The sequence below is a fragment of the Macaca thibetana genome, chromosome 15 (genome assembly GCF_024542745.1).
Source record: "Macaca thibetana thibetana isolate TM-01 chromosome 15, ASM2454274v1, whole genome shotgun sequence".
NCBI classification, from domain to species: domain Eukaryota; kingdom Metazoa; phylum Chordata; class Mammalia; order Primates; family Cercopithecidae; genus Macaca; species Macaca thibetana.
This window is the reverse complement of record NC_065592.1, coordinates 74,117,402-74,142,227: the sequence shown is the minus strand read 5'-3', so window position 1 is coordinate 74,142,227 and position 24,826 is coordinate 74,117,402. Positions and strand designations below refer to the sequence as shown.

Sequence of the window (24,826 nt, the reverse complement as noted above, 5' to 3'; positions counted from 1 at the left end):
CAGACTTAGTGTCTAGTGAGGACGCACTTCCTGGTTCATAGATGGCTGTGGTCTTGCTGTGTCCTCACGTGGTAGAAGGGGTAAGGAGCTCTCTGGGGTCTTTCTGAAAATAAGGGCAGTAATCCCATTCAGGAGTATACAACCCTCATGACCTAATTACCTGCCAAAGCTCTCACCTCCTACTGCCATCACCTTGGAGTTAGAATTTTTCTTCTTCTTTCTTTTTTTGAGATGGGGTTTCGCTCTTGTCGCCCAGGCTGGGGTGCAGTGGCGTGATCTTGGCTCACTGAAACCTCTGCCTCCCGGATTCAAGCAATTGTCCTTCCTCAGCCTCCCGAGTAGCTGGGATTACAGGCACCTGCGACCACACCTGGCTAATTTTTGTATTTGCAGCAGAGATGGGGTTTCACTACGTTGGCCAGGCTGGTCTCAAACTCCTGACCTCAGGTGATCTGCCTGCTTCAGCCTCCCAAAGTGCTGGGATTACAGGCTTAAGCCACCACGCCTGGCCTGGAGTTAGGATTTCAATAGGCGAATTTTGAAGGAATGCAAACATTCAACCTATAGCACTTATAAAACCTTTTTATGATCCATATTGACTGTCTATTCCTGAATTAAATCTCATTCACTTTTCTGTTGCTAGGAGAGAAACCTACAACATGACTCGGTAGGAAGCCACATAACAGACTCACAGACTCTTCAAAAACCTCACGTTTTCTAGATCTTTTTTTTTTTTTTTTTTTTTTTTTTTTTGAGACGGAGTCTCGCTCTGTCGCCCAGCCCAGGCTGGAGTGCAGTGGCGCGATCTCGGCTCACTGCAAGCTCCGCCTCCCGGGTTCACGCCATTCTCCTGCCTCAGCCTCCCGAGTAGCTGGGACTACAGGCGCCCACAACCGCGCCCGGCTAATTTTTTGTATTTTTAGTAGAGACGGGGTTTCACCGTGGTCTCGATCTCCTGACCTTGTGATCCGCCCGCCTCGGCCTCCCAAAGTGCTGGGATTACAGGCGTGAGCCACCGCGCCCGGCCCGTTTTCTAGATCTTAACCTTTCCCTTGAGCTGATGAATTATCTCTTAGAAAGAAAATTCACTGGCCGGGCGCGGTGGCTCAAGCCTGTAATCCCAGCACTTTGGGAGGCCGAGACGGGCGGATCACGAGGTCAGGAAATCGAGACCATCCTGGCTAACACGGTGAAACCCCGTCTCTACTAAAAAAATACAAAAAACTAGCCGGGTGAGATGGCGGGCGCCTGTAGTCCCAGCTACTCGGGAGGCTGAGGCAGGAGAATGGCGTGAACCCGGGAGGCGGAGCTTGCAGTGAGCTGAGATTCGGCCACTGCACTCCAGCCTGGGCGACAGAGCGAGACTCCGTCTCAAAAAAAAAAAAAAAAAAAAAAAAAAAGAAAATTCACTGACGAGGAAGGTCCCTGCTGCAGTATATATGTGGGCAGGGAATGACTGCAGAAAGAACAAAAGCCTTCTGTGCGCATAACAGAAACGCCCTGGATGAGAAGACAGCGCGGAAAGGCGCAGCAGCAAGGATGAGGCTGAGCCAGCAGGGCCACACGCAGAGAAATCCAGATGCAGGCCTGAAAGTTACATTTCATTCTGCTACTTGGTCATTTGAGAACCAGGGAGTTGTATTTGGAGTCCACTTGATGTTAAATGTTATCCTATTCTGCAGAGTTTGAACTGGGAGCCTTGGGAGACTTCCTCAGTGTATTTATTAGGATGGAGGGCTGGTAAGGTGGATGGAGGGCTGGTAAGGTAGATGGAGGTGGTACGTTTTGTCTTCAGCCCCAGGGCAAGCTTCAAAGCCAAATTTATCACACATCCATCAGCTGATGGAGAAACCCTCTGAGCTCAGGAGAACCAGGTGCAAATGAGCCTATAACCAACTTACTATGCATTTAGTTGTTTCATAATATGCATGTTCCCCACCATAAAAATATCTCTTTTTTGAATTGACTAAATAACATATGATCAAGGCTCTAAAAAAAATTTTTTTTTTTTTTTTTTTTTTTTTGAGACGGAGTCTCGCTCTGTCGCCCAGGCTGGAGTGCAGTGGCCAGATCTCAGCTCACTGCAAGCTCTGACTTCCGGGTTCACGCCATTCTCCTGCCTCAGCCTCCCGAGTAGCTGGGACTACAGGCACCCGCCACCTCGCCCGGCTAGTTTTTTGTATTTTTTAGTAGAGACGGGGTTTCACCGTATTAGCCAGGATGGTCTCGATCTCCTGACCTCGTGATCCGCCCGTCTCGGCCTCCCAAAGTGCTGGGATTACAGGCTTGAGCCACTCGCCCGGCCGGCTCTAAAAAATTTAAATAATCTAAAAACATAAGGACAAAAAGTAAAATCACCTGATATTCTACCACCTAGAGACAACTGTTTGAGTCCCATCTTTTCACATATCTTTCCACCTGTGCTCCTGTGGACACACACATACGCAGTTTTACACAGCTAAGATCTGTTGTTCTAAATTTTATTTCACTATATTTTATTTTCTTATAATTCCCCTCCTCTCCTGCTCCCCGTCTCTATGTTATTGGCTTTTTTGCTTGAATCCTGATTCTTTCCTTCTTTCTGCTTGCTTTGAGCTTAATTTACTTCTTTCTCTGTTGTCATAGGGTGGAAGATTAGGTTGGTTTAATATCTTTCTTCTTTTTTCTTTTTTTAAAACAGGGTCACCCAGGCTGGAGTGCAGTGGCACCATCACAGTTCACTGCAGCCTCAACCTCCTGGGCTCAAGCAATCCTCTGGCCTTGGCCTCTCGAGTAGCTGGGACTGCAGAAACTCGCCACCGTGCCTGGCTACTTTTTAAATTTTTTGTAGAGACTAAGTCTCACTATCTGGTCCAGACTTCTTCTTCTTCTTTTCTTTTTTATTTAAGACAGGATCTTGCTCTGTCACAGGCTGGGGTGCAATGGTGTGATCATGGCTCACTGCAGCCTAGACCTCTGGGTGTAAGTGATCCTCCCACTTCAGCCTCCCAAATAGCTGGGACCACAGATGCATGCCACCATGCCTGGCTAATTTTTTAATTTGTGGAAACAGGGTCCCACTATGTTGGTCTTGAACTCCTGGGCTCAAGTGATCCTCTCACCTCAGACTCCCAAAGTGTTGGGATTACAGGCATGGACCATGGCACCCAGCTCTTTCTTCTTTTTTAATGTAGTCATTTACAGCTATAAACTTTCCTGTTAGCACTGTTTTAGCTACAGCCCATGATGTTTGATATGTTGTATCTTCATTCTGATTCATTGGAAAGTACTTCCTCTCTTTTTTTCTTCTCTTAGAAACAGGGTCTCACTCTGTTGTCCAGGCCAGAGTACAGTGGTGTGATCATGACTCACTGCAGCCTCAACCTCCTGGACTCAAGCGATCCTCCCATCTCAGCCCCCAGAGTAGCTGGGACCACAGGTGCTTGCCACCACGCTAGGCTATTATTTTGGAGAGACGAGGTCTTGCTATGTTGCCCAGGCTAGTCTTGAACTCCTGGGCTCAAGTGATCCTCCTGCCTCAGCCTCCCAAAGTGCTGCAATTATAAGCATGAGCTACTGCACCTGGCTTCAAAGTACTTTCTAGTTTTCCTTGTGATTCCTCTTTGTTCCACTGGTTATTTATGCGGGTGTTATTTAATTTCCACATATTTGTGAATTTTGCTCATCTTTCTGTTATTTCTAGTTTCACTCCATGTGATCAGCCTCTGTTAATCTGTTTTCAACATGCCCTTATGTTCCTAAATGTTTGTTAAGAAATCATTTATTTCTGTATGTTTTTAAATTTGTTTTTAAAAATGTTGGGTAGCATATGCTCTTCTTTTATAATTCTTTTGATCTTATCTATATCTGAGTATGTTCTCTCTCATTTCTTATTTGTATATACATATTTTTTCCTTAGGCAAGAAAAAAGTTAACTGATTTCACTGGATTTTTCCAATAATCAGTTTTTGTATTTATTAATCCTTGTGACTATTTTATCTTCTAGGTCATTCATTCTAGCTTTTATCTTTAATCATTTCATTTTTTACCATCATTTTGGTTATATGATTTTTTTCTCACTTCTTCAGATGAGTATTAATTAACTCTTCCATGTTCTCATCCCCAAATGCTGGGTCTTCTGAATCTGTCTTCTGAGTTCCCTAACATTTCCCTCATAGCTTTAATCTGTATTTTGGGTTTTTGTTTTGGAATATTTCCTCTAAGTAATTTTCCAAGTCACTAATTTTGTTTTCAAGAGTATCCCATCCTGATTATTTATTGGATAATTTTATTATTTTTTTGTAGATGGGGTCTTCCTATGTCACCCAGGCTGGTCTCAAACTCCTGGCCTTATGTGATCCTCCTATCTCAGCCTCCCAAAGTGCTGGGATTGTGAGCCACTGTGCCCAGTCCTGATTGTTTAAAATTAAAACTCATGATTTTAGTTCCAGAATGTGCTTTTTACTTAATACTGAATGTCAGCCAGCTCTGAGATCAAAATTGTAGTGCTATAACTAGTTGACTTTGCCTCACGCCAGTGCCTATAGTGCTGGCTGCCCGGGCAACCTGTTCTGAGCACTCTCCCTGTGATTCCTCTCTGTTGCTGGGTCCACTGAGGTGCGCAGCTATTTTCCCTTTGCTGGCTATGGCTCCATTCACCCTTAGGGCTGAGTTCAGGTTGTTGCAATATCTTAAGCAGCAGAACCAGTCTGCAAGCTGTCAGTCCTCTGTTGGGGGCTATGGGAGCATCCCTGGGAGAATCTCCTCACCTACAAAGGCTAGAATCCACAGTCTCAGAACTACAGAAGACCTGGCCCCACTCTTCCTTCCCCCTGAAGTACTCTGAGGGCCAGAGAGACCTTCAACCCAGGAACATTCCTTCAGACAACTGCCTTTCCTCTCAGGCTTTGTGGATCTCCATAAGCCAAGTTCTCTTCAGGCCCCAAAGAACTCCTGCCCTCACCTTAGGGCTCCCTGACTCCTGCAGGCTCTCTGCTTCTATAATCGCAGGACCAGCCCACACTGGGCCTATTCTGTTGATAACAAAATGTTGAGTTACCGTATAACAGGGTCCACAGCTGCAAGTCATGTAGCCTGGGCATGTGCAATAGAAAAAGCTTTGACTTCTAACAACACCCAGAACCAGGGATTCCTCCCCTTGGAACCAAGAAGACTGGAACAGAACCAGACCCTGCATGCCAGAACTTCTTCAGAAGTGAGGGGTCTACAGACCTGGAAGAATACCTTACCATAAGCTGTCAAATCTGAAGCACTCTAATTACACCTTGCCAAGCCAGCATTCCCAAATCCCTTCCTCTGCCTTCTGATCCCTTAAAACTTGCCCCAGACCCCAAATTGGGGAGAGAAATTTCAGCTGACTCCTGTCTCTTTGCGGGCTGGTTTTGCAATAAATAAAGCCCTTCTTTTCTCAAAAGCTGGTGCCATAGTTATTGGCTTCTGTGCACATCAGGCAGCAAGCCCATTTGCTCAATAACACTTCCTGATCCTACCTTCCTGTCAGTCCACTTCTCCATTCAGGACCCATTCAGGCTGCCATCTTCCCCTGAAAGGCACTGGCATCTCTTCTCCTTCCTTAGTCTAGTTATATAATACTTATTATCCATTTGCCAAAAGCCATGCCTACTATAGGCAACCTGTAGCAGACAGGATCATTGTCCTGCTCAGAGGTCTTTGTTTCATCCTGAAGCTCACTTCCAGCTTCTGTGGACAGTTCCCATATGAAATGACTGTATCTGAACTCAAGCATCTGTGTCTCTCCACCTGAGGACATTCTCTGCCAGGCATGTGCTTGGTTAAAAGACAGGCCATAACTACCAAGCCTCAAGTATTGAGGGGTTAAGGCCCCCGGGGAGAGGCCCTCAACAAATGAAGAACAAGTATTGCTGACTCCAGCCTCTCAGTCCTTCCTGGGCAACGAAGGAGCAGTTTAAATATTCTGGTTTCCTCAGCTCTTCACTGGGACAAACCGAAGGCATGTTCCATCCAGTCTCCCACAGTGTCCCCAATGGGACCTAGCTCTAGAACCCCACACAGTGATGGTGATAACCTGGTCACTAATACAACCTTTTCCAGATTTCCTCACTTCCCTGTCTCACCTCTGTACTTCTCCACTGTGCTGTCTGGGATCAGCAACCAGATAAACTTCTTGTACTGAAGTCTCTGTTTCAGGGTCTGACTTTGGGAAACCCCAAATAAGACACAACATACCAGAGGCATAGTGGCATCTCTTACAGACAGTTGCCAGCATTCAGGGCCAACTGGCATCTGGGTCAATAACATAGCATTTCCAGTGCAGGGCCTTCTCTCCAGTCAGGGTCTATGTCTCCTTCATGGGTCAGGTCAATGCAAATAATACAGAATATAAATCTAAATTGCACCATGGTAGATCATGGATAGTAGGAATGAAAAAGTTAATGTAAATAAAAAGGACTAAGAGTGGGTAAATGTTAGACTATCCGGGTTGACCAAAAGATAATATTTACCAGAGAAGGCCACAGACATTGTGCTAGATAAGGTGCAAATCCTTTATGTTTATTGTAGATTTAGAGTTGCCTTCGTGCATCAAAAAGCAGTGAAAAGGAAACTCATGGAATGAGAGGTGATGTTTGTAAATCATATATCTGATAAGGAATTAAGAATACATAGGCTGGGCATGGTGCTCACGCCTGTAATCCCAGCACTTTGGGAGGCCGAGGTGAGAGGATCACCTGAGATCAGGAGTTGGAGACCAGCCTGGCCAACATAGTGAAACCCCATCTCTACTAAAAATACAAAAACTAGTCAGGTGTGATAGCGGGCACCTGTAATCCCAGCTACTTGGGAGGCTGAGGCAGGAGAATCGTTTGAACCTGGGAGGTGGAGGTTGCGGTGAGCCAAGATCGCTCCACTGCACTCCAGCCTGGGCGACAGAGCCAGACTTCATCTCAAAAAAAAAAAAAAAAAAAAAAGCTAGGCATGGTATCTCACACCTGTAATCCCAGCACTTTGGGAGGATGAGGTGGGCGGACCACCTGAGATCAGGAGTTTGAGACCAGCATGGCCAACATGGCGAAACCCTGTCTCTACTAAAAATACAAAAAAATTCGCTGGCCACGGGGGCAGGCGCCTGTAGTCCCAGCTACTCGGGAGGCTGAGGCACGAGAATTGCTTGAACCTGGGAGGTGGAGGTTCCAGTGAGCCGAGATGGTGTCACTGCGCTCCAGCCTGGGCAACAGAGTGGGACTCCATCACAAAAAAAAAAAAAAAAAAAAAAAAAAGATATAAAGAACTGCTATAACTCAACAACAAATCTCCTAAGAAACCCAATTTTAAAAAGGGCAAAGGACTTAAATACACATTTCTCCACAGAAGATGTACAAATGCATGGTAAGCATATGAAAAGATGCTCAACATCGCCAATCATTGGGGAAATGGCCATCAAAACCACAATGAGATACCACTTCACACCTCTCACAATTGCTATTACTTGAAGAAACAGAAAATAACAAATGTTGGTGGGGGATATGGAGAAATCAGAACCTTTGTGCACTGCTGGGGGGAATGGCTATTCCTCAAAAAATTAAACATAAAATTGCCCTATATCCAACAACTCCACTTCTGGATATATACCAAAACAAAAACAGAAAGCAGGGCCTCAACTAGATACTTGCACATCAATGTAAAGTGGCATTATTCACTATAGCCGAAAGGATGGAACAACCCTAGTGTCCCTCGATGGATAAATGGATAAACAAAATGTGCTCTATATATGCAATGAAATATTCCTCCTTAAAAGGAAGTAGGCCAGGCGCAGGAGATCATGCTTGTAATCCCAGGACTTTGGGAGGCCAAGGCAGAAGGACTACTTCAGGTCAGGAGTTCCAGACCAGCCTGGGCAACATAGCGAGACCCCTGTCTCTACAAAAATGTTTAAAAATAGCCAGTCATAATGGTGCATGCCAGTAGTCCGAGCTAAGTGGGAGGAAGCTAAGTGAGGCAGGAAGATCACTTGAGCCTGGGAGGCCACAGTTGCAATGAGCCAAGATCCTGCTACTGCACTCCAGCCTGGGCAAAAGAATGAGACCCTATCCGAAAAAAAGAAAAAAGGAAGTAAATTCTGACACACGCCACAACATTGATGAACCTTGAAGACATTATGCTAAGTAAAATAAGCCAGACACAAAAGGACAAATATTGTATGATCCAGTTATATGAGATTCCTAAAGTAATCAAATTCATGGAGCCAGAAAGTAGAACGGTGGCCGCCAGGGGCCAGGGAAAAGGGGAAAGAGGAAATGAAGAGTTACTGTTTAACAGGTCCTGAGCTTGAATTTGAGAAAATTAAAAAGCTCTCAGATGGATAATGGTGATGGTTGTACAACAATGTGAATATACTTAATGCCTCTGAACTGTACACTTAAAAATACTTAAAACAGTAAATTTTGTGTTATGTATATTTTACCACAATAAAAAATACTTTAGAGTTGTGAAATACTACTAAGGCTACCTCCTAAAAATACGTCGTGCTTATATCTGAAATATCATACAATAATGAAAAGGAAAGGAAACATTCAAATTCAAAACTTTTTGTTACTACAGAACTCTACAGACACACTGACTGACTCTAATTAGTCAGGTATAAATGAAATTACCAGGAAATGGTTCCATGATGATACCTGTGACTGCGCCTGCTATTTTGAGTATAATGTCAGTGGCTGACATGGTATTTGAAATTCTTCCTCTGTGCAGAGTAGTCAAGAAGCCTGCCTGTGTTTCTTCTTACAAAAAACGTGAAGTGCGTATAGGTCCCCTAGATTTCACTGGACTCTAGCCAGCAGTACATCATGACAAATTAGCCAACATATAAGCCCTGTTGTAGACACAGAATAATTATAAGAGAAGGAACTTGTCATCCACTCGTGCAGCGATTAGCACAAAGAAGCCAAAATAGGAGTTGAAACAAGGTCAAAAAGAAATCACTTAGGCCGGGCGCGGTGGCTCAAGCCTGTAATCCCAGCACTTTGGGAGGCCGAGACGGGCGGATCACAAGGTCAGGAGATCGAGACCATCCTGGCTAACATGGTGAAACCCCGTCTCTACTAAAAATACAAAAAACTAGCCGGGCGAGGTGGCGGGCGCCTGTAGTCCCAGCTACTCCGGAGGCTGAGGCAGGAGAATGGCGTGAACCCGGGAGGCGGAGCTTGCAGTGAGCTGAGATCCGGCCACTGCACTCCAGCCTGGGCAACAGAGCGAGACTCCGTCTCAAAAAAAAAAAAAAAAAAAGAAATCACTTATATATGGAATAGGTGTTGTATCCCTTCTTTTTTTCTGCAACTTAAGACACCAAATTGCTTTTACTCACTAGAAGCATGGCCCTTGTACTTTCTCAACAAAGAATAAGGCATTTTCCCATCTGTCACAGTAGCTTCTGCTGATGACCAGAAACATCCTTCATTCCTTCATCTAAGCCTAAACCTTATGCAAAGCCCCTGCCATGCTCAAATCAGCTCTTGGGAATGGATGTTATAGCTGGGAATCTCAGGAACCGGAGAAGACATCATTACCAGGAATGACATTGTGATAAAGATCTCTTGCCCTCTGCAAGACTGGGATAGGGTGTGGAGTCTCACTGTCCATCATACAAATGAGAAAAATTAGGACAAAGAAAGAACACCAGGTATGTAAGGAAAAGCAACGGAGAAATGTCTAAGACACTAGTTCTCAACCTTGGCTGCCAGTTGCAATCATGTAGGGAATTGTAAAGAAATACTCATGCCTGGGTCCCTTCCATCACCCCAGTCATTCTCCATTGAGATTATGATTCAATCTGGGATCGTGATACGGGCATCAGGAATGTTATAAAGTCACCATGGGATCTAATTCCTAGCCAAGGTTGTAAACCACTGCTTTAAAAAGACAAATTTCCTGATTCTTAGGTCAGTCTTCTGGGACCCTGGCTGGAATCATAATTTACTGCAAGAGCTAATAACCAGAATTAAAATAGTCTTGAAAAAACACTCTCCAATATGACAGTGAAGATGTGATTATATTCCGTCACTAGAGGGCGAAATTTCTTAATTTTCAACATTTAATAACTATCATTGCCTCAAGGCTAAGAATTCACTGAGGTTCCTCTCTTTAAACAAAACAAAACAAAAATGAGTAATGAAGTTCTAACGAAGGTATACCAAAGCCTGACTTTCATGCTATCAGCTCCTACCTATTTATGAAGTGAGACTTTAAGACACAATTGAGAGCACTGTATCCTTTCATTGCCACATACCCTCTTCCCAAAGGGTTTGTATTTTATAGGGTGTATTGTTTTTACAAAGTACATGGCTTTGCTGTGTAGTCTATGTTACAAAACAGGAGGAAGGGCATCTTGAAACAGAAATTTTGTGTTACTAACCAGCTCCCAGAGGGATCAACTCTGAGGCTGCTGGTAGAGAACTACACTTTAAGCAGTAGTAGGTGGAAAACCTAGGGGCAGATACCATAACTCATTTTCTGAAGATGTTCTAACATGCAAACTCACACACTGATAATATGTTTCCTGCCCATCTATCATTCATCTATCTATGTATCTATCAATCTATCATCTGTCTATCTGTCATCTATCATCATGAAGGCAGAGAGACCGCAAATCCAGGGGATTCCAAATTGACCTGGTATTAGAATCACTTGGTTTTGTCTTAAAAATAAAGATTCTAGGCCAGGCGTGGTGGCTCATGCCTCTAATCCCAGCACTTTGGAAGGCCAAGCCAGGCACATCACCTGAGGTTAGGAGTTAGAGACCAGCCTGACCAACATGGAGAAACCCCATTTCTACCAAAAATGCAAAATTAGCTGGGTGTGGGGGCGCATGCCTGTAATCCTAGCTACTTGGGAGGCTGAGGCAGGAGAATTGCTTGAATGTGGGAGGCGGAGGTTGCGGTGAGCCAAGATCATGCCATTGTACTCCAACCTGGGCAATAAGAGCAAAACCCCATCTCAAAAAATAAATGAATGAATAAAAATAAAAATAAATTTAAAAATAAAAATAAAGATTCTTAGTCTCAACCCCTGGAGGTTATGATCAGTACCTCTGCAGTGGGGCCTGGATTTGTATTTTTAACAAGTGCCCAGGAGATTTTGCTGGAGGCTGTTGCTTTTGAAAATCACTTTTCTTCTTCAAAGTTTTCCTTTACAAAGAAATTGAGGCTGGAAGAGGAGACAGGACCTTTCAAAGTTAGTGACATTACCAAAGCAGGATCCAGGTTCTCCTGGCCCTGCTAAACTGAGACACTTGTGGGAATTCAGCATGTGTGCTTGATTCTTCTTCTTATGCTGTGTCACTGACAGGTGCAGTAAGCTAGCTTCCAAAGATGGCCCACAATGAACCACATCTCCCAACATTCACACCCAGGTGTTGCCCCCTCCCTGATTCAATCTGGGCTCGCCCTGTGACTTGCTTTAATAGATAGACTAATCTGGAAGGAATGCAGTGTAACTTAGGAGGTTGGGCCATTAGAGATTCGCAGCTTCTGCACGCTTCATCTGGGAACACGCATTTTGAACCCTGACATTGTGCTGTAAGGAACAAGGAAGCTCAAGGACCTACAAGGAGAGCCCCATATGGAGAAAAACCAAGGCCCTAGTGAACATCCTCAAATGCACTCCTAGCCCACAGCTCCTCACCAGCTATGTGAGGGAGAACATGGTGCACCTTCTAGCCATGCCCTCCCCAGTGTAGTGGAACTGTCTAGCAAGTCATAGAATAACATAAATAACAAGTTGTTGTTCGAAGCCTTTAGGTTTTGGGGTGTATGCTATAAAACAATAGGTTGCTGAAACAACAAGAAAAGAAATGCCCTTACCTGTTTGGCTGGAAACAGATCTGGTCATAACCTGTGAGTTCACACAAATCCTTCTCAAGCTCTCGGAAAAGCTGCTGATATCCTTGAGCTTGGTCCAGAGGCACAAAGGGGTGGATGTTTGCAAATTCTTTCCATGTGATAGGCTGAAAAGAAAGAGAACAAAAATGCATATATACATATGATAATAGCAATAGCAATCATAACTTTAATAATAATGATGATGATGAGAAAAGCTATGTGCCAGGCACTGTTGTAAGTGCTAAACATATGTTAATTTATTTAAGTTCCACCACAACCTTATAAGGTAAGTACCATTACTGTCTTCATTTAAAAGTGGGACATAGTTGCCCAGAAAGGGAACTTATACAAAAATGCAATGTTTTGCTAGCTTTTCAGGGAAAAAAAAGCCCTCCAAATAGATTTCTTTCCATGAAACACAATGAGTTGCTTCAGGTATGCTTGGCATAAACTCTTATATAGCAATATATTGTTCTCTTTCTTCACTAAGTGGAACAAGAAACAAACACAAAAGTAAATGGGTAGGCCAGGTGCAGTGGTTCACACCTATAATTCCAGAACTTTGGGAGGCCGAGGTGGGAGGACTGCTTGAGGCCAGGAGTCTGAGATCAGACTGGCCAACATAGCATGACCCTGATTCTATTTTTTTTTTTTTAAATGAATGGAGAGGGAAATCTTATCACGATATAAAATGATTTCTTTTGTCTGATATGATTTGTCACATCAGAATAAACATAAGAAATGAAAGGAAAAAAAAAAAAAAAGCTTTGCTCAAATGGATCCTGGCCTAGTAGAGATACTTGCCAACCACAACAGCGAGTTGCACAGATCTTCTGTTGACTTGAACCCCTATCTTTCTGATACAGGAATGGATTTCTAGAAAGAAGGCTTAAGGTTCTTAATTCTACCTGAGATTTAGAACTATAAACAATTTTTTTCAAAAAGCTTTTAATATGACAGGTTTAAAGGGGGTGGGGGTGGGTGAGGGATAGGATAGAAAGGCATAAATACCATATATATTTAATTAATCTTACTGAAAAAATAAGTTTACTCATACATTTAAATGATGAAGTGAGAAATACAGGGATTCTCCCAAGATTGGTGAATAGCAAGGTGAAGAATTATTAAAATAGTTCTTCAATCACAGAATCACAGTCCCAGTAGATTTCACTAGTTCTGGGCTTAGCTGGAAGCCAGAACACAGCCCTTTGCTGAGCATCCACTTATAGAAGTGAGCCACTTACTGCGAGTTCAGACGAACTGTTCAGTTTCATGGTGCAGGATCCCTTTAAGAAGCACATCCAAAATGTATCACATTAGTGATTTTCTGTAGTCCATCAATCAACCCTCCATTCTCCCAGCATGGCCACCCCTTTGTTGCTCTTGGAGCATATTAGGTAGGACCAAGAGAGGTGGGATTGGGGTAGCTTGGAAATGAGAAAAAAGGCCACAAATAACTACCAGTGGAATCATGCTGTGAACAAGGGAAATGTCTTTATTTTCCAGTTTCTTCATATACCGGACAATATTTGTTTCAGAGTGGTAACTGTGAACACAAAACATAGAATTAGGGGCCCTAAAAGTAGGTATGAGGCCATGCACATCCTCCTGAAATATAAGACACACCAAAATCTACCTTCAAAATGCAGATCAATTTTGGCCATGGACAATATGTCAACTACACTCAGAGAGAAGGGCACAGACCCCCACAAACCTCAGAGGATGCCTGGGACAATAAGCTGACTGTGGGTATGAGTCGAAGGTTGGGAAGAAGAGGATATAGGGCTCTTGGGAATGAACTTCAGCCTGGCAATTATTCATCCCACATCCCTGCTTCTTGACTGTGCCAAGGGAGCAGAGCCACCAGGAAACAAAGTGTGCTTTTCCAAGTCAGGAACGGGATGCTTACGAGGATGAGACACTTGCGAGCCACGGCTGAGCCACGATAACCAGGCCACGGCAGGCGAAGTCAGCAGCAGCACTCTGCCGAGCTCCCTAGCTGATTGCCAAAGCACAAAACGCAGAAGTCACACAAGACACACAAACCTGTTGAACACTTGATGGGTGAGGAATGGGCTGGTCCTCTTGAACACGGACCCTGGAATACCTCTGCACTCCTCTCCCATGCTTTCAGCAACCAGTTCCTGAAGGAGAAACACACAGATGACAGGGCCAGAGCTGTGCCTGGAGCCACATGTGGACATCCAGGCTTCTGGGTGGCTGGGCCACAAAGCATTCAAAATGGATCAAATATATAATTGTACACATTTATTTACTTACTATTATTTTTTTAAAGACAGGGTCTTGCTCTAGCACCCAGGCTGGAGTGCAGTGTCACAATCTCAACTCACTGTAGCCTCGGCCTTACTGGGCTCGATCCTCCTACCTCAGTCTCCTGAGTAGCTGGGGCTACAGGTGCATGCCACCACACCTGGCTGATTTTTGTATTTTTCTAGAGACAACGTTTCACCATGCTGTCCAGGCTGGTCATGAACTCCTGGCTCAAGCAATCTGCCTGCCTTGGCTTCCCAAAGTACTGGGATTACAGTCATGGGCCACTGTGCCTGGCCAAAGATGTAAATTTAAAAGCTAAAACTACTAAAGCTTAGAAGAAAATAGGCCAGTGCGGTGGCTCACGCCTGTAATCCCAGCATTTTGGGAGGCCGAGGCAGGCAGATCATGAGGTCAGGAGATCAAGGCCATCCTGGCTAACACAGTGAAACCCTGTCTTTACTAAAAATACAAAAAAATTAGCCAGGCTTGTTGGCGGGCACCTGGGGTCCCAGCTACTTGGGAGGCTGAGGCAGGAGAATGCTGTGAACCTGAGAGGCGGAGCTTGCAATGAGCTGAGATCACAACTCTGCACTCCAGCCTGGGCAATAGAGCAAGACTCCAACTCAAAAAAAAGAAAATACAGGCGCTAATCTGCATGACCTTGGATCTGGCAATGGTTTCTTAAATTGACACCAAAGGAATAAACAATAAACATACAAAAAATTAGATAAATTGAATTTCTGTAAAATTTGAAATGTGTGTGCGTCAAAGAACATTATCAAGAAAGTTAAGAGACTACCCACAGAATGGAAGAAAATATATGTAAGTCATATATCTGATAAGGGTTGAATATCCAGAATATATAATTAATACATGGCTTGATCCTCATTCCTCGCCAGGCTAATAACATGACTAATACAGATTGAATACTTGTCCCCTCCAGATCTCAAGGTGAAATGTGATCCCCAGTGTTGAAGATGGGCTTGGTGCTGTCTTCACAGTAATGAGTGAGTTCTCACTCTACTAGTTCCCATGAGAACTGATGAGAAATGATTGCTAAAAAGAGCCTGGCACCTCCCTCCTCTCTCTTTTCCTTTTTCTTTCACCATGTGATACCTGCTCCCCTTCCCCTTCTTCCATGAGAGGAAGCTTCCTGAAACCCTCACCAGAAACAGACGCTTCTTGCACAGCACACCCTGCAGAACCATGAGCAAAATAAACCTCTTTTATTTATAAATTACTTAGCCTCAGGTACTCCAATGCAAATGAACTAAAACAATGGCCCTGTTGACTCCTTAGTGATGCTCCAGAAACATTTCTGAAATGCATGAACCAAATTTAACCACTGATTAAATTTAGTGCAGAGTTCTACAGAGAAGGAGCTAACTCAGTCCTGTTTATTAATTGAGCTTTAAAAGAGAACACCGTGATGCTTCTTTGATGATTTATGAATGTTATCTGTTATAACCCTTTGAAGTCCTCTCTCAAAGAGAGTGCAGATAAGCAAGACAGCACCACTTGGCACTCTGGAAGGTATTTCTACTTCCTTTCATCTATCCATTTAACAAATATTTACTTAGTGATTAATACACACCAGGCAGTGTAGGCTGTTGTGATTAACACCTTGCCATAGGTCTAGGTAGCTACTGTCTGCTCTCTTTCACTCTCATCCCACGGAATAGTAACTCTTCTCTTGCTTGTCCCCGCTTCTTCATATTTTAGAAAGTAATTCATTACACTGAACTGCTTATAACTTTCATGTACTCCCTCTCCCAGCCTTTGTGACTGCTTTCTCCAGTGTCTAGAACATTGGGACCCCATCTTCCTTTCCCTCTATTGTGCCATCTTGGCCTAGATAACTCCTGTTCATCTTGTTAGTAAGGAGCTCATCCTGTGAGCTCCCAGAACATCTTCACACATCACCCACCTGGATTCTAATCTTAAGCTTGTCTGAATCCCTAATAAACTGTAAGCTCCATGAGGACAAGAAGCATGTCTAATTCACCACTGTGTCCTCAGGGCCTAGCATAGCACCTGACACATATTGGGTCCTCAATAAATATGTATTAAATGAATATCATAGTTTTCCAATGAATGACATAACCAAGATACCAATGTCTTGCATCTTTATATTAGAGGCAGTTTCTTTCTTTTTTCTTTTTTTTTCTGAGATGGAGTTTTGCTCTTGTTGCCCAGGCTAGAGTGCAATGGTGCAATCTCAGCTCACTGCAACCTCCACCTCCCGGGTTCAAGTGATTCTCCCGCCTCAGCCTCCTGAGTAGTTGGGATTACAGGTATGCACCACCACGCCTGGATAATTTTGTATTTTCAGCAGAGACGGGGTTTCTCCATGTTGGTCAGGCTGGTCTCGAACTCTTGACCTCAGGTGATCCATCCCCCCTTGATCTCCCAAAGTGCTGGGATTACAGGCGTGAGCCACCGTGCCCAGCCTAGAGGCATGTTCAGTGAAACACCATTAACCATCTTTCCAACTAGCCTGGCTGCATATTACTGGCTGAAGCCCTATAGCAGTGGCCTCCAGCTGTCAGCAGTGACCAGCAAGTGACAGTCAGTGGAATAATTTTAACAACAAGCTACCACTGTCACACTTGGGCCCCTTCTCCCTCACACTCAGGGGATAAGCTACCTTCACTACCACCTCTAATAGCCATGACGGGGAATGTGTGCTTTTATTTTACTTACTGCCGATGACTCACAACCAAAGATCCACAACAAATCGTCCAGATCTTTTTCATTGACTGTTTCATCAAGAGAAATACCAAGCTACAGAAACAAAAACAAAATGGAAAACATCAACTCTAAACTCCAAGAGGAATCCCAAGAGAGGTCAAAGGGGAGAAATCCCGTCATTCCAAAATATCAGGGTACAATTATAATCCAAGCTAAGGCTTAGAGGAAGGTGGCTAGACCAGTCCCAGGCTTCCCAAGGCTTCGAGTTTTGCCAGCCATCTCTGAACTCTAACATTCCATGGCTTCAGGACACTCCTTTTGAAGCTAGACATGCTTATCTTTTTCTTCCCTTAATCTACTTTACCGTATCAGTTATCAGAGTCTTTATCTTAAAGTCAGTCACACTGTGAAGAGAGGAGTATTATTGTGGGGAAAAGAAAGAGAGATCAGACTGTTACTGTGTCTATATAGAAAGAAGTAGACATAAGAGACTCCATTTTGTTCTGTATTTGAGATGCTGTTAATCTGTGACCCTACCCCCAACCTTGTCCTTGCAAGAGACGTGTGCTGTGGTGACTCAAGGTTTAAAGGATTTGGGGCTGTGCAGGGTGTGTTTTGTTAAACAAGTGCCTGAAGGCAGTATGCTTGTGAAAAGTCATCACCATTCTCTTAATCTCAAGTACCCAGGGACATGTACACTGCCAAAGGTCGCAGGGACCTCTGCCTAGGAAAGCTAGGTATTGTCCAAGGTTTCTCCCCATGTGATAGTCTGAAATATGGCCTCGTGGGAAGGGAAAGACCTGATCATCCCCCAGCCTGACACCTGTGAAGGGTCTGTGCTGAGGAAGACTAGTATAAGTGGAAAGAAGGCCTCTTGGCAGTTGAGATAGAGAAAAGCATCTGTCTCCTGCCCGTCCCTGGGCGATGGAACATCTCGGTGTAAAATCCGATTGTATGTTCTATTTACTAAGATGGGAGAAAACCGCCTTAGGGCGAAAGGTGGGACTTGCTAGTGCAATGCTGCTCTTTATGCACTAAAAAGGTTTATGGAGATGTTTGCATATGCATATCAAGGCATAGCACTTTTCCTTAAACTCATTCATGTCACAGAGATCTTTATTCATTTGTCTTACTGCTGACCTTCTCCCTAAGATGATCCTATTATCCTGCCACTTCCCTTTTTCTAAGATGGTAAAGATAATGATCAATAAATACTGAGGGAACTCAGAGACTGGTGCCGGCGTGGGTCCTCTGTAAGCTGAGCGCTGGTCCCCTGGGCCCACTTTTTCTTTCTCTTTATTTGTCTCGGTGTCTCCTTTCTTTTCTCAAGTCTCTCATTCCACCTAACGAGAAATGCCCACAGGTGTGGAGGGGCAGAGCCACCCCTTCAATTATAAGCAAAATATGTGCATTTCAGTCCCACATATGAAAACACAAAGTCTAAAAGAAAGCAAAGGGTGAATGATCCTTTACTGAAAAGATCACAGTATTGCATATTGTAAATAACACTTGTTCATGAAAAAATAGACTGTGCCTAAAGTTTTACTTTTGACTTTTTAAAAACAAAGAGAAAAGCTTTTAATGAGAAGGGATGTGAAAATTTGAAAAACTGGTAAAAATACTGAAAATTTGACTTACCGTGCCATCCTCAAAGAGCCGAAAATTGATCTGCCGCTGAGCAGCCCTGCCCAAGACCTCCTTCACTGAGCAGCCACACTGAATCTTCAAGGTATCAAAGAACAGGTCATGCTGGAGTTGATGCCCTGCTCGCTTGAGACCTACACAAGATAGGAGAACCCCAATCTCTGATAGAGAAACCTGCTCCTCAGCCATTGACATGTCACAGAATAATAGAGATAAATTCTACTAGACTCTTGCTGGTCCTGGGGAGTGCTTTGGTGACTGCTTTTTAAAAAACTAAACATGTTTATTATTATGCTGTAGAAAATTATGAAATACATATCAAAGAGTAAGGAAAATCACCATACCATTGCATTATTGCTTACATTTTGGTGTATTATTTCTCAAGAAATGGGGGAGCAGGTAATACCAGATATATATACCTTTTTTTTTTTCTTGAGATGGAGATGGAGTCTCGCTCTGTTGCCCAGGCTGGAGTACAGTGGCATGATCTCAGCTCACTGCAAGCCCCACCTCCCGGGTTCACGCCATTCTCCTGCCTCAGCCCCCCAAGTAGCTGGGACTACAGGCGCCCGCCACTACGCTCAGCTAATTTTTTTAGTAGAGACGGGGTTTCTCCGTGTTGGCCAGGATGGTCTTGATCTCCTGACCTCATGATCTGCCTGCCTCGGCCTCCCAAAGTGCCAGGATTACAGGCGTGAGCTACCGCGCCCGGCCTTTTTTTTTTTTTTTTTAGAGATAGGGTCTCACTCAGTTGTCCAGGGTGAAACGCAGTGGTACGATCATAGCTGATTGCATCCTCAAACTCCTGGGCTCAAGCTCATGCAATCCCCTTGCCTCAGCCTCCCAAGTAACTGGGATCAAGGGCTCATGCCACCACACCCGGCTAATAATTTTTTTAAATTTTTGAAGATAGTGATCTTGCCATGTTGCCCAGGCTGGCCTTGAACTCTGGGACTCAAGCAATTCTCCCACCTCAGCCTCCGGAAATGATGGGATTATAGGTGTGAACAACCACACCTGGTCTCATCTATGCTTTCCTATAGATTACTATCTTAAATCATTTTTAATGGCTGTATAATAGTCAAACATATGGATGCACCATGATTGAATCACTTTTTTTTTTTTTTTTTTTTTGAGAGATGGAGTCTCACTCTGTCCCCCAGGATGGAGTACAGTGGAATGATCTCAGCTCACTGCAACCTCCGCCTCCCAGGTTCAAGCGATTCTCCTGCCTCAGCCTTCCGAGTAGCTGGGACTACAGGTGTTTGCCACCACACTGAGCTGATTTTTGTATTTTCAGTAGAGACAGGGTTTCACTGTGTTGGCCAGGCTGCTCTTGAACTCCTGATCTCAAGTGATCCACCTGCCTCAGCCTCCCAGAGTGCTAGGATTACAGATGTGAGCCACTGTGCCTGGACTATTTTTGTTTTTTATAGAGATGCGGTCTCGCTCTTGCCCACGCTGGTCTTGAACTCCTGGCCTCAAGCAATCCTCCTGGCTTAGCCTCCAGACTAGCTGAAATTACAGACACGAGTAACCATGTCCAACTCACTACACAGCAGCATTCTTCTGATTATCAATGTAATGGGATAAATACTAGTTTATTGCTTTATTTTATATCTCTTTCATTAATAGTGAGGCTAAAATTCTATGTCTATTGACCATTTATTTGTATACTTATTTCTTTTAAAATTACATTTAATGTCTTTTGCCTATTTTTCTATTAAGGTGTTCATCTTTCTATGTTTGGGGCTGGTGGGAGAGTAAGAGTCCGATATATTAAAAATATCACAGCTTGCCAGGAGTAAAAGAGAAAAAAATGTTAACACTTAGTCTAGGCCAGGCATGGTGGCTCACGCCTGTAATCCTAGCACTTTGAGAGGCTGAGGTGGGTGGATCACTTGAGGTCAGGAGTTCGAGACCAGCCTGGAAAACATGGCAAAGCCCTGTCTCTGCCAAAAATACAAAAATTAGCCAGATGCGGTGGCGTGTACCTCGGGTAATCCCAGTTACCTGAGAAGCTGAGGCAGGACAATCACTTGAATCCAGAAGGCGGAGGTTACAGCAAGCCGAGATCGTGCCACTGCACTCCAGCCTGGGAGACAGACAGAGCAAGACTCCATGAAGCAAGCAAGCAAGCAAGCAAGAAAACAAGCAAGCAAGCAAGTAAGAAAGAAAGAAAGAAAGAAAGAAGGAAGGAAGGAAGGAAGGAAGGAAGGAAGGAAGGAAGGAAGGAAGGAAGGAAGGAAGGAAGGAGAAAGAAAGAAAGAAAACAACAACAAAATACTCAATCATAGGTGTTGAACTTATTTTTCCTGGATTCTCATTTGACTTAATTTTGCATAGAGTATTGGATATACAATATTTTCAATTTTACTTACTCAACTTTATCAATTTTATTATGCCCAAACGTTTTAGACAGATTACCAACTCACCTTCTGACAAAATCAAAGTGGCATTATGTACCCTCCTAGCAATATGCTCCAGCCCATGGGAACCATGGTAGATTGCAAACATGGCAGCCATATTCGCCAAGAGGGCCTAAAAGATAAGAACATTTAAAGAATCATTTAAAGAATCACGTGATGGAAGACAATTAGTGGGAGGGAGTAATTACCTGACTTGGGATGCCAAAACTGAAGACAGGGACAAAACAAAATGATGAGATTGCCTACATTCTTTGATAGTTGTGGACAATTAATGTATAACCTGCCTGACTACCTGAAGGGAACCAGCATCCAAGATACCCTGGAGTTATTACTGTACTAAACCTTCACATTTGACCATTACAAAGGGCTTCTTCCATGCAAAGAAATCATGTCACCCTTAAGGGCAAAGATCACACTACCATCAGATATTGAGAAGCAATATTTAATGTTGGAAGACAATGAAGCAATAAAGATCTCAGGGAGAAAAAGTGAGATCTGAGAATTTTACACTCAATCAGGCAATTCTTCAAGAATAAAAAGGAACAAGCAATTTTCAAACATTCAAGAACTTTGGGAATAAAATTCTCCTAAGACCTTAAATAAAACACTAGAGGTTGAACTTCTGCCAACCAAGAGTTGAATGGAGAATTTGTGGCAAAGGACTGGCAAAAATGGAAATGTGCACTTCAGCTGCGAGCAGGGTGGTGTGCAATTGTAGTCCCAGTGACTCCAGAAGCCGAGATGGATCACTTGAACCCAAGATTTTGAGGTTACAGTGACCTATGATTGCGCCACTGGACTCCAGCCTTGTTGACAACGCGAAACCATGTCTCTGCACAATACAGTTGATGTTCAATACTGAGTCCATTTTGTTAGGTACATCTTTTTTTCTGCTAGACTGCTAGAGGAAATCTCTATGGAGCCAATGCAAAATAAGAAACAGTTTCCAAAGGTGAAGTCGGCAGACAATGAAGTAAATGAGGAGATAGAAACATCAGAAAACACAGAAATAGATGTTCTTGTACTTCTTGTACTAAAAGTCTTAGACAAAGTGTAAACACTCTTGTGAACTGCTTACAACAATCAGAATAGGCTGGGTGCGGTGGCTCACGCCTGTATTCCCAGCACTTTGGGAGGCCGAGGCGGGTGGATCACGAGGTCAGGAGTTCAAGACCAGACTGGCCAAGATGCTGAAACCCCATCTCTACTAAAAACACAAAAAAATTAGCTGGGCGTGGTGGCGGGTGCCTGTAGTCCCAGCCACTCAGGAGGCTGAGGTAGAGAATTGCTTGAACCTGGGAAGCAGAGCTTGCAGGGAGCCGAGATCGCGCCACTGCAATCCAGCCTGGGGGACAGAGCGAGACTCGTCTAAAACAAACAAACAAACAAAAAAATCAGAAATAAATACAGAAAATCCACAGCACTTTACAACTGTGGAGAAGGAAAGGCTGAGGTAAAGATTCTATGACACACTGTGCCCAAATGCTCATGGCTGTGTTGCTGGGGAACAGAAACCCAGGCCTGACATTCACAGAATGCCCTGGAAGCCTCCACCAGAATATTGTAGAGGTTGGTTCATGTCTTTTTTTAATCTAGAGATGATTCCTTCCATAATCAGAAGGCTATATCACACGGCTGAACAACACATTGATGAGAAGTGTAAAACCACTTTTTAAAAACTTCAAAGGGCATTAGAATATCAAAAGAAGAACCAAGAAATTAACATAGAGACCAAGAAAATGACAATTTCTTCCACAAATTGGACAAACTTAAAAATACAATGGGCTTGAATCGGTGGCTCACGCCTGTATTTCCAAGACTTTGGGAGGCTAAGGTAGGAGAATTGCTTTAGCCCAGGAGTTCAAGATGAGAAAGAAGAACATAGCAAGACCCCATCTCTAAAATAAATAAATAAAATAACAATAATACAATTAAGGTACTTAAAAGCATCAAAAGCTAATGAATGTTCAAAATTATTAGTTTTTAGGGAAATGCAAAACAAAACCACAATGAGATTATCACTTCACATCCAATAGGATGGCTATAACCAAAGGATAGGCAGTAATAAACATTGGTGAAAATACGGACAAATTAGAATATTCATATGCTGCTGGTAGGAAAGTAAAATAATGCAGCCACTTTGGAAAATGTCTGGAAGTTCCTCAAAATGTTAAATGTAGAGTTATATGACCCAGCAATTTCACTGTTAGGAATATACCCAAGAGAACTGAAAACATTACATCCACACAAAAATTTACACAGAAATGTTCACAGCAGGCTTATTTAAAACACTCCAAATGTTTACCAATTGATGAATGGATAAACAAAATGTGGCATGTCCAAACAATGGGATGTTACCCAGCCATAGAAAAGAATTAAGTACACATTCATGCTACAATATGGATGAACCTTGAAAACCTTATACCAAAGAAGCCAGGTACAAAAGGCCACACGTTGTACGATCCCATTTATGTGAATATTCAGAATAGGCAAATCTAGGGAGACAGAAAGTAGAATAGCAGTTGCCAGGGGCTATAGGAAAGGGAGAGGGATAATTTTACTTCATAGGACTAAAATTTATTTTTGGGGTAACAAAAATATTCTGAAATTAAATACTGGTGATAGTTGCACAACCTTGTAAATATAATAAAAGCCATTGAGCTGCATACTTGCAATGGGTGAAACTTATGGTGAGTTACATCTCAATAAAAAAACTAATAAAGCGTAAATTATTCCTTACTACACCTGACTTTAGAAAAGCCAACAAGGCTGGACGCAGTGGCTCACACCAGTGATCCCAACACTTTGGGAGGCTGAGGCAGGAGGATCGCTTGAGGCCTGGAGGTCAAGACTAGCCTGGGCAACAAAGTAAGACTCCCATCTCTATTTTAGAAAGATTTTTATGTTAAAAATAAGAACAGCTAATCAAAGGGCTGCTCATTGTGGTAGAAGCTAAGAAATAAGAGAATATAAAGAACAGAACATAATGAAAATTCAGACATCTGTAGTAATGCCACAAATTTATAGAAAAATTGTTTCTTTTCCTTTTTGTTTTGTAGAGGTGGGGTCTGGTTCTGTCACCCAGGCTGGAGTGCAGTGGCATGATCACAGCTCACTGCAGCCTGGACCTTCCAGGGTCAAGCAATCCTTCCACCTCAGCCTCCTGAGTAGCTGGGATACAGGTGTGCACCACAATGCCTGGCTAATTTTTGTACTTTTTTGTAAAGACAGCAGTCTCACTATGTTGCCTGGGATAGATATGAACTCCTGGACTCAAGCAGTCCTCCTGCCTTGGCCTCCCAAAGTGTTGAGATTACAGGCGTGAGCCACCACACCCTGTTTTTTTGGTTTTGTTTTAGAATGGAGCCTGTTGAGCCAGAATAGTCTCAGAGAGACTCCCTAGAGAAAATTTTATTTAAAAAAGAATTCATTAACACACTTTCAGAGTAAAAAAGAGTTATACCCCATCAATGATACAAAACTAAGAGTGGATCCCCCAGTGCCAAGACAGAAGAACAAGAGTGAGAAGAATGTGGAACAGCTGCTACAACAGAATGCGTGGGTCAAAGACCTACAGCACAAAAGGAGAAACTCAAAAGACACCAGTCATCTCCTGACAAAACAGGGAGACTTGCATGCTTACAAAGAGTGAAACTGCAGTTATGAGTAATTCTTTTATGCAATCAATTATGAAAAGACACATATGCAGTGAATTAGACAACGAAGAGTTAGAAGATCATCAAAATAAGAGGATGAAAATCACACAAGCTGGAGTATGGCCATCTCCAGGGCAAACATTTTAACAATTGCTGGAAAAGATACAGACCTTTCAACCCAAGTTAAATAATAAATTATCAGCTATACATGAACTGGAAGAAATTAAGCTACAGGAACATAAGGCTGGGCACACTGACTCATCCCTGTAATCCCAGCACT

At 43.3% G+C, this 24,826-nt stretch overlaps 1 protein-coding gene across 1 annotated transcript in view; it reads right to left on the bottom strand.

The window, feature by feature from the left end:
* Positions 1-24,826, bottom strand: part of GLDC (glycine decarboxylase) — a 117,349-nt gene that overhangs the window by 46,110 nt on the left and 46,413 nt on the right. Inside the window, exons 9-15 of the mRNA XM_050761698.1 lie at positions 20,897-21,002; positions 18,456-18,595; positions 16,830-16,910; positions 13,899-13,996; positions 13,314-13,398; positions 13,097-13,138; positions 11,835-11,977 (exon numbers count right to left, since the gene is read on the bottom strand). Coding sequence (XP_050617655.1) covers positions 11,835-11,977; positions 13,097-13,138; positions 13,314-13,398; positions 13,899-13,996; positions 16,830-16,910; positions 18,456-18,595; positions 20,897-21,002 — 695 coding nt within the window. The remainder of the gene's footprint in view (positions 1-11,834; positions 11,978-13,096; positions 13,139-13,313; positions 13,399-13,898; positions 13,997-16,829; positions 16,911-18,455; positions 18,596-20,896; positions 21,003-24,826) is intronic.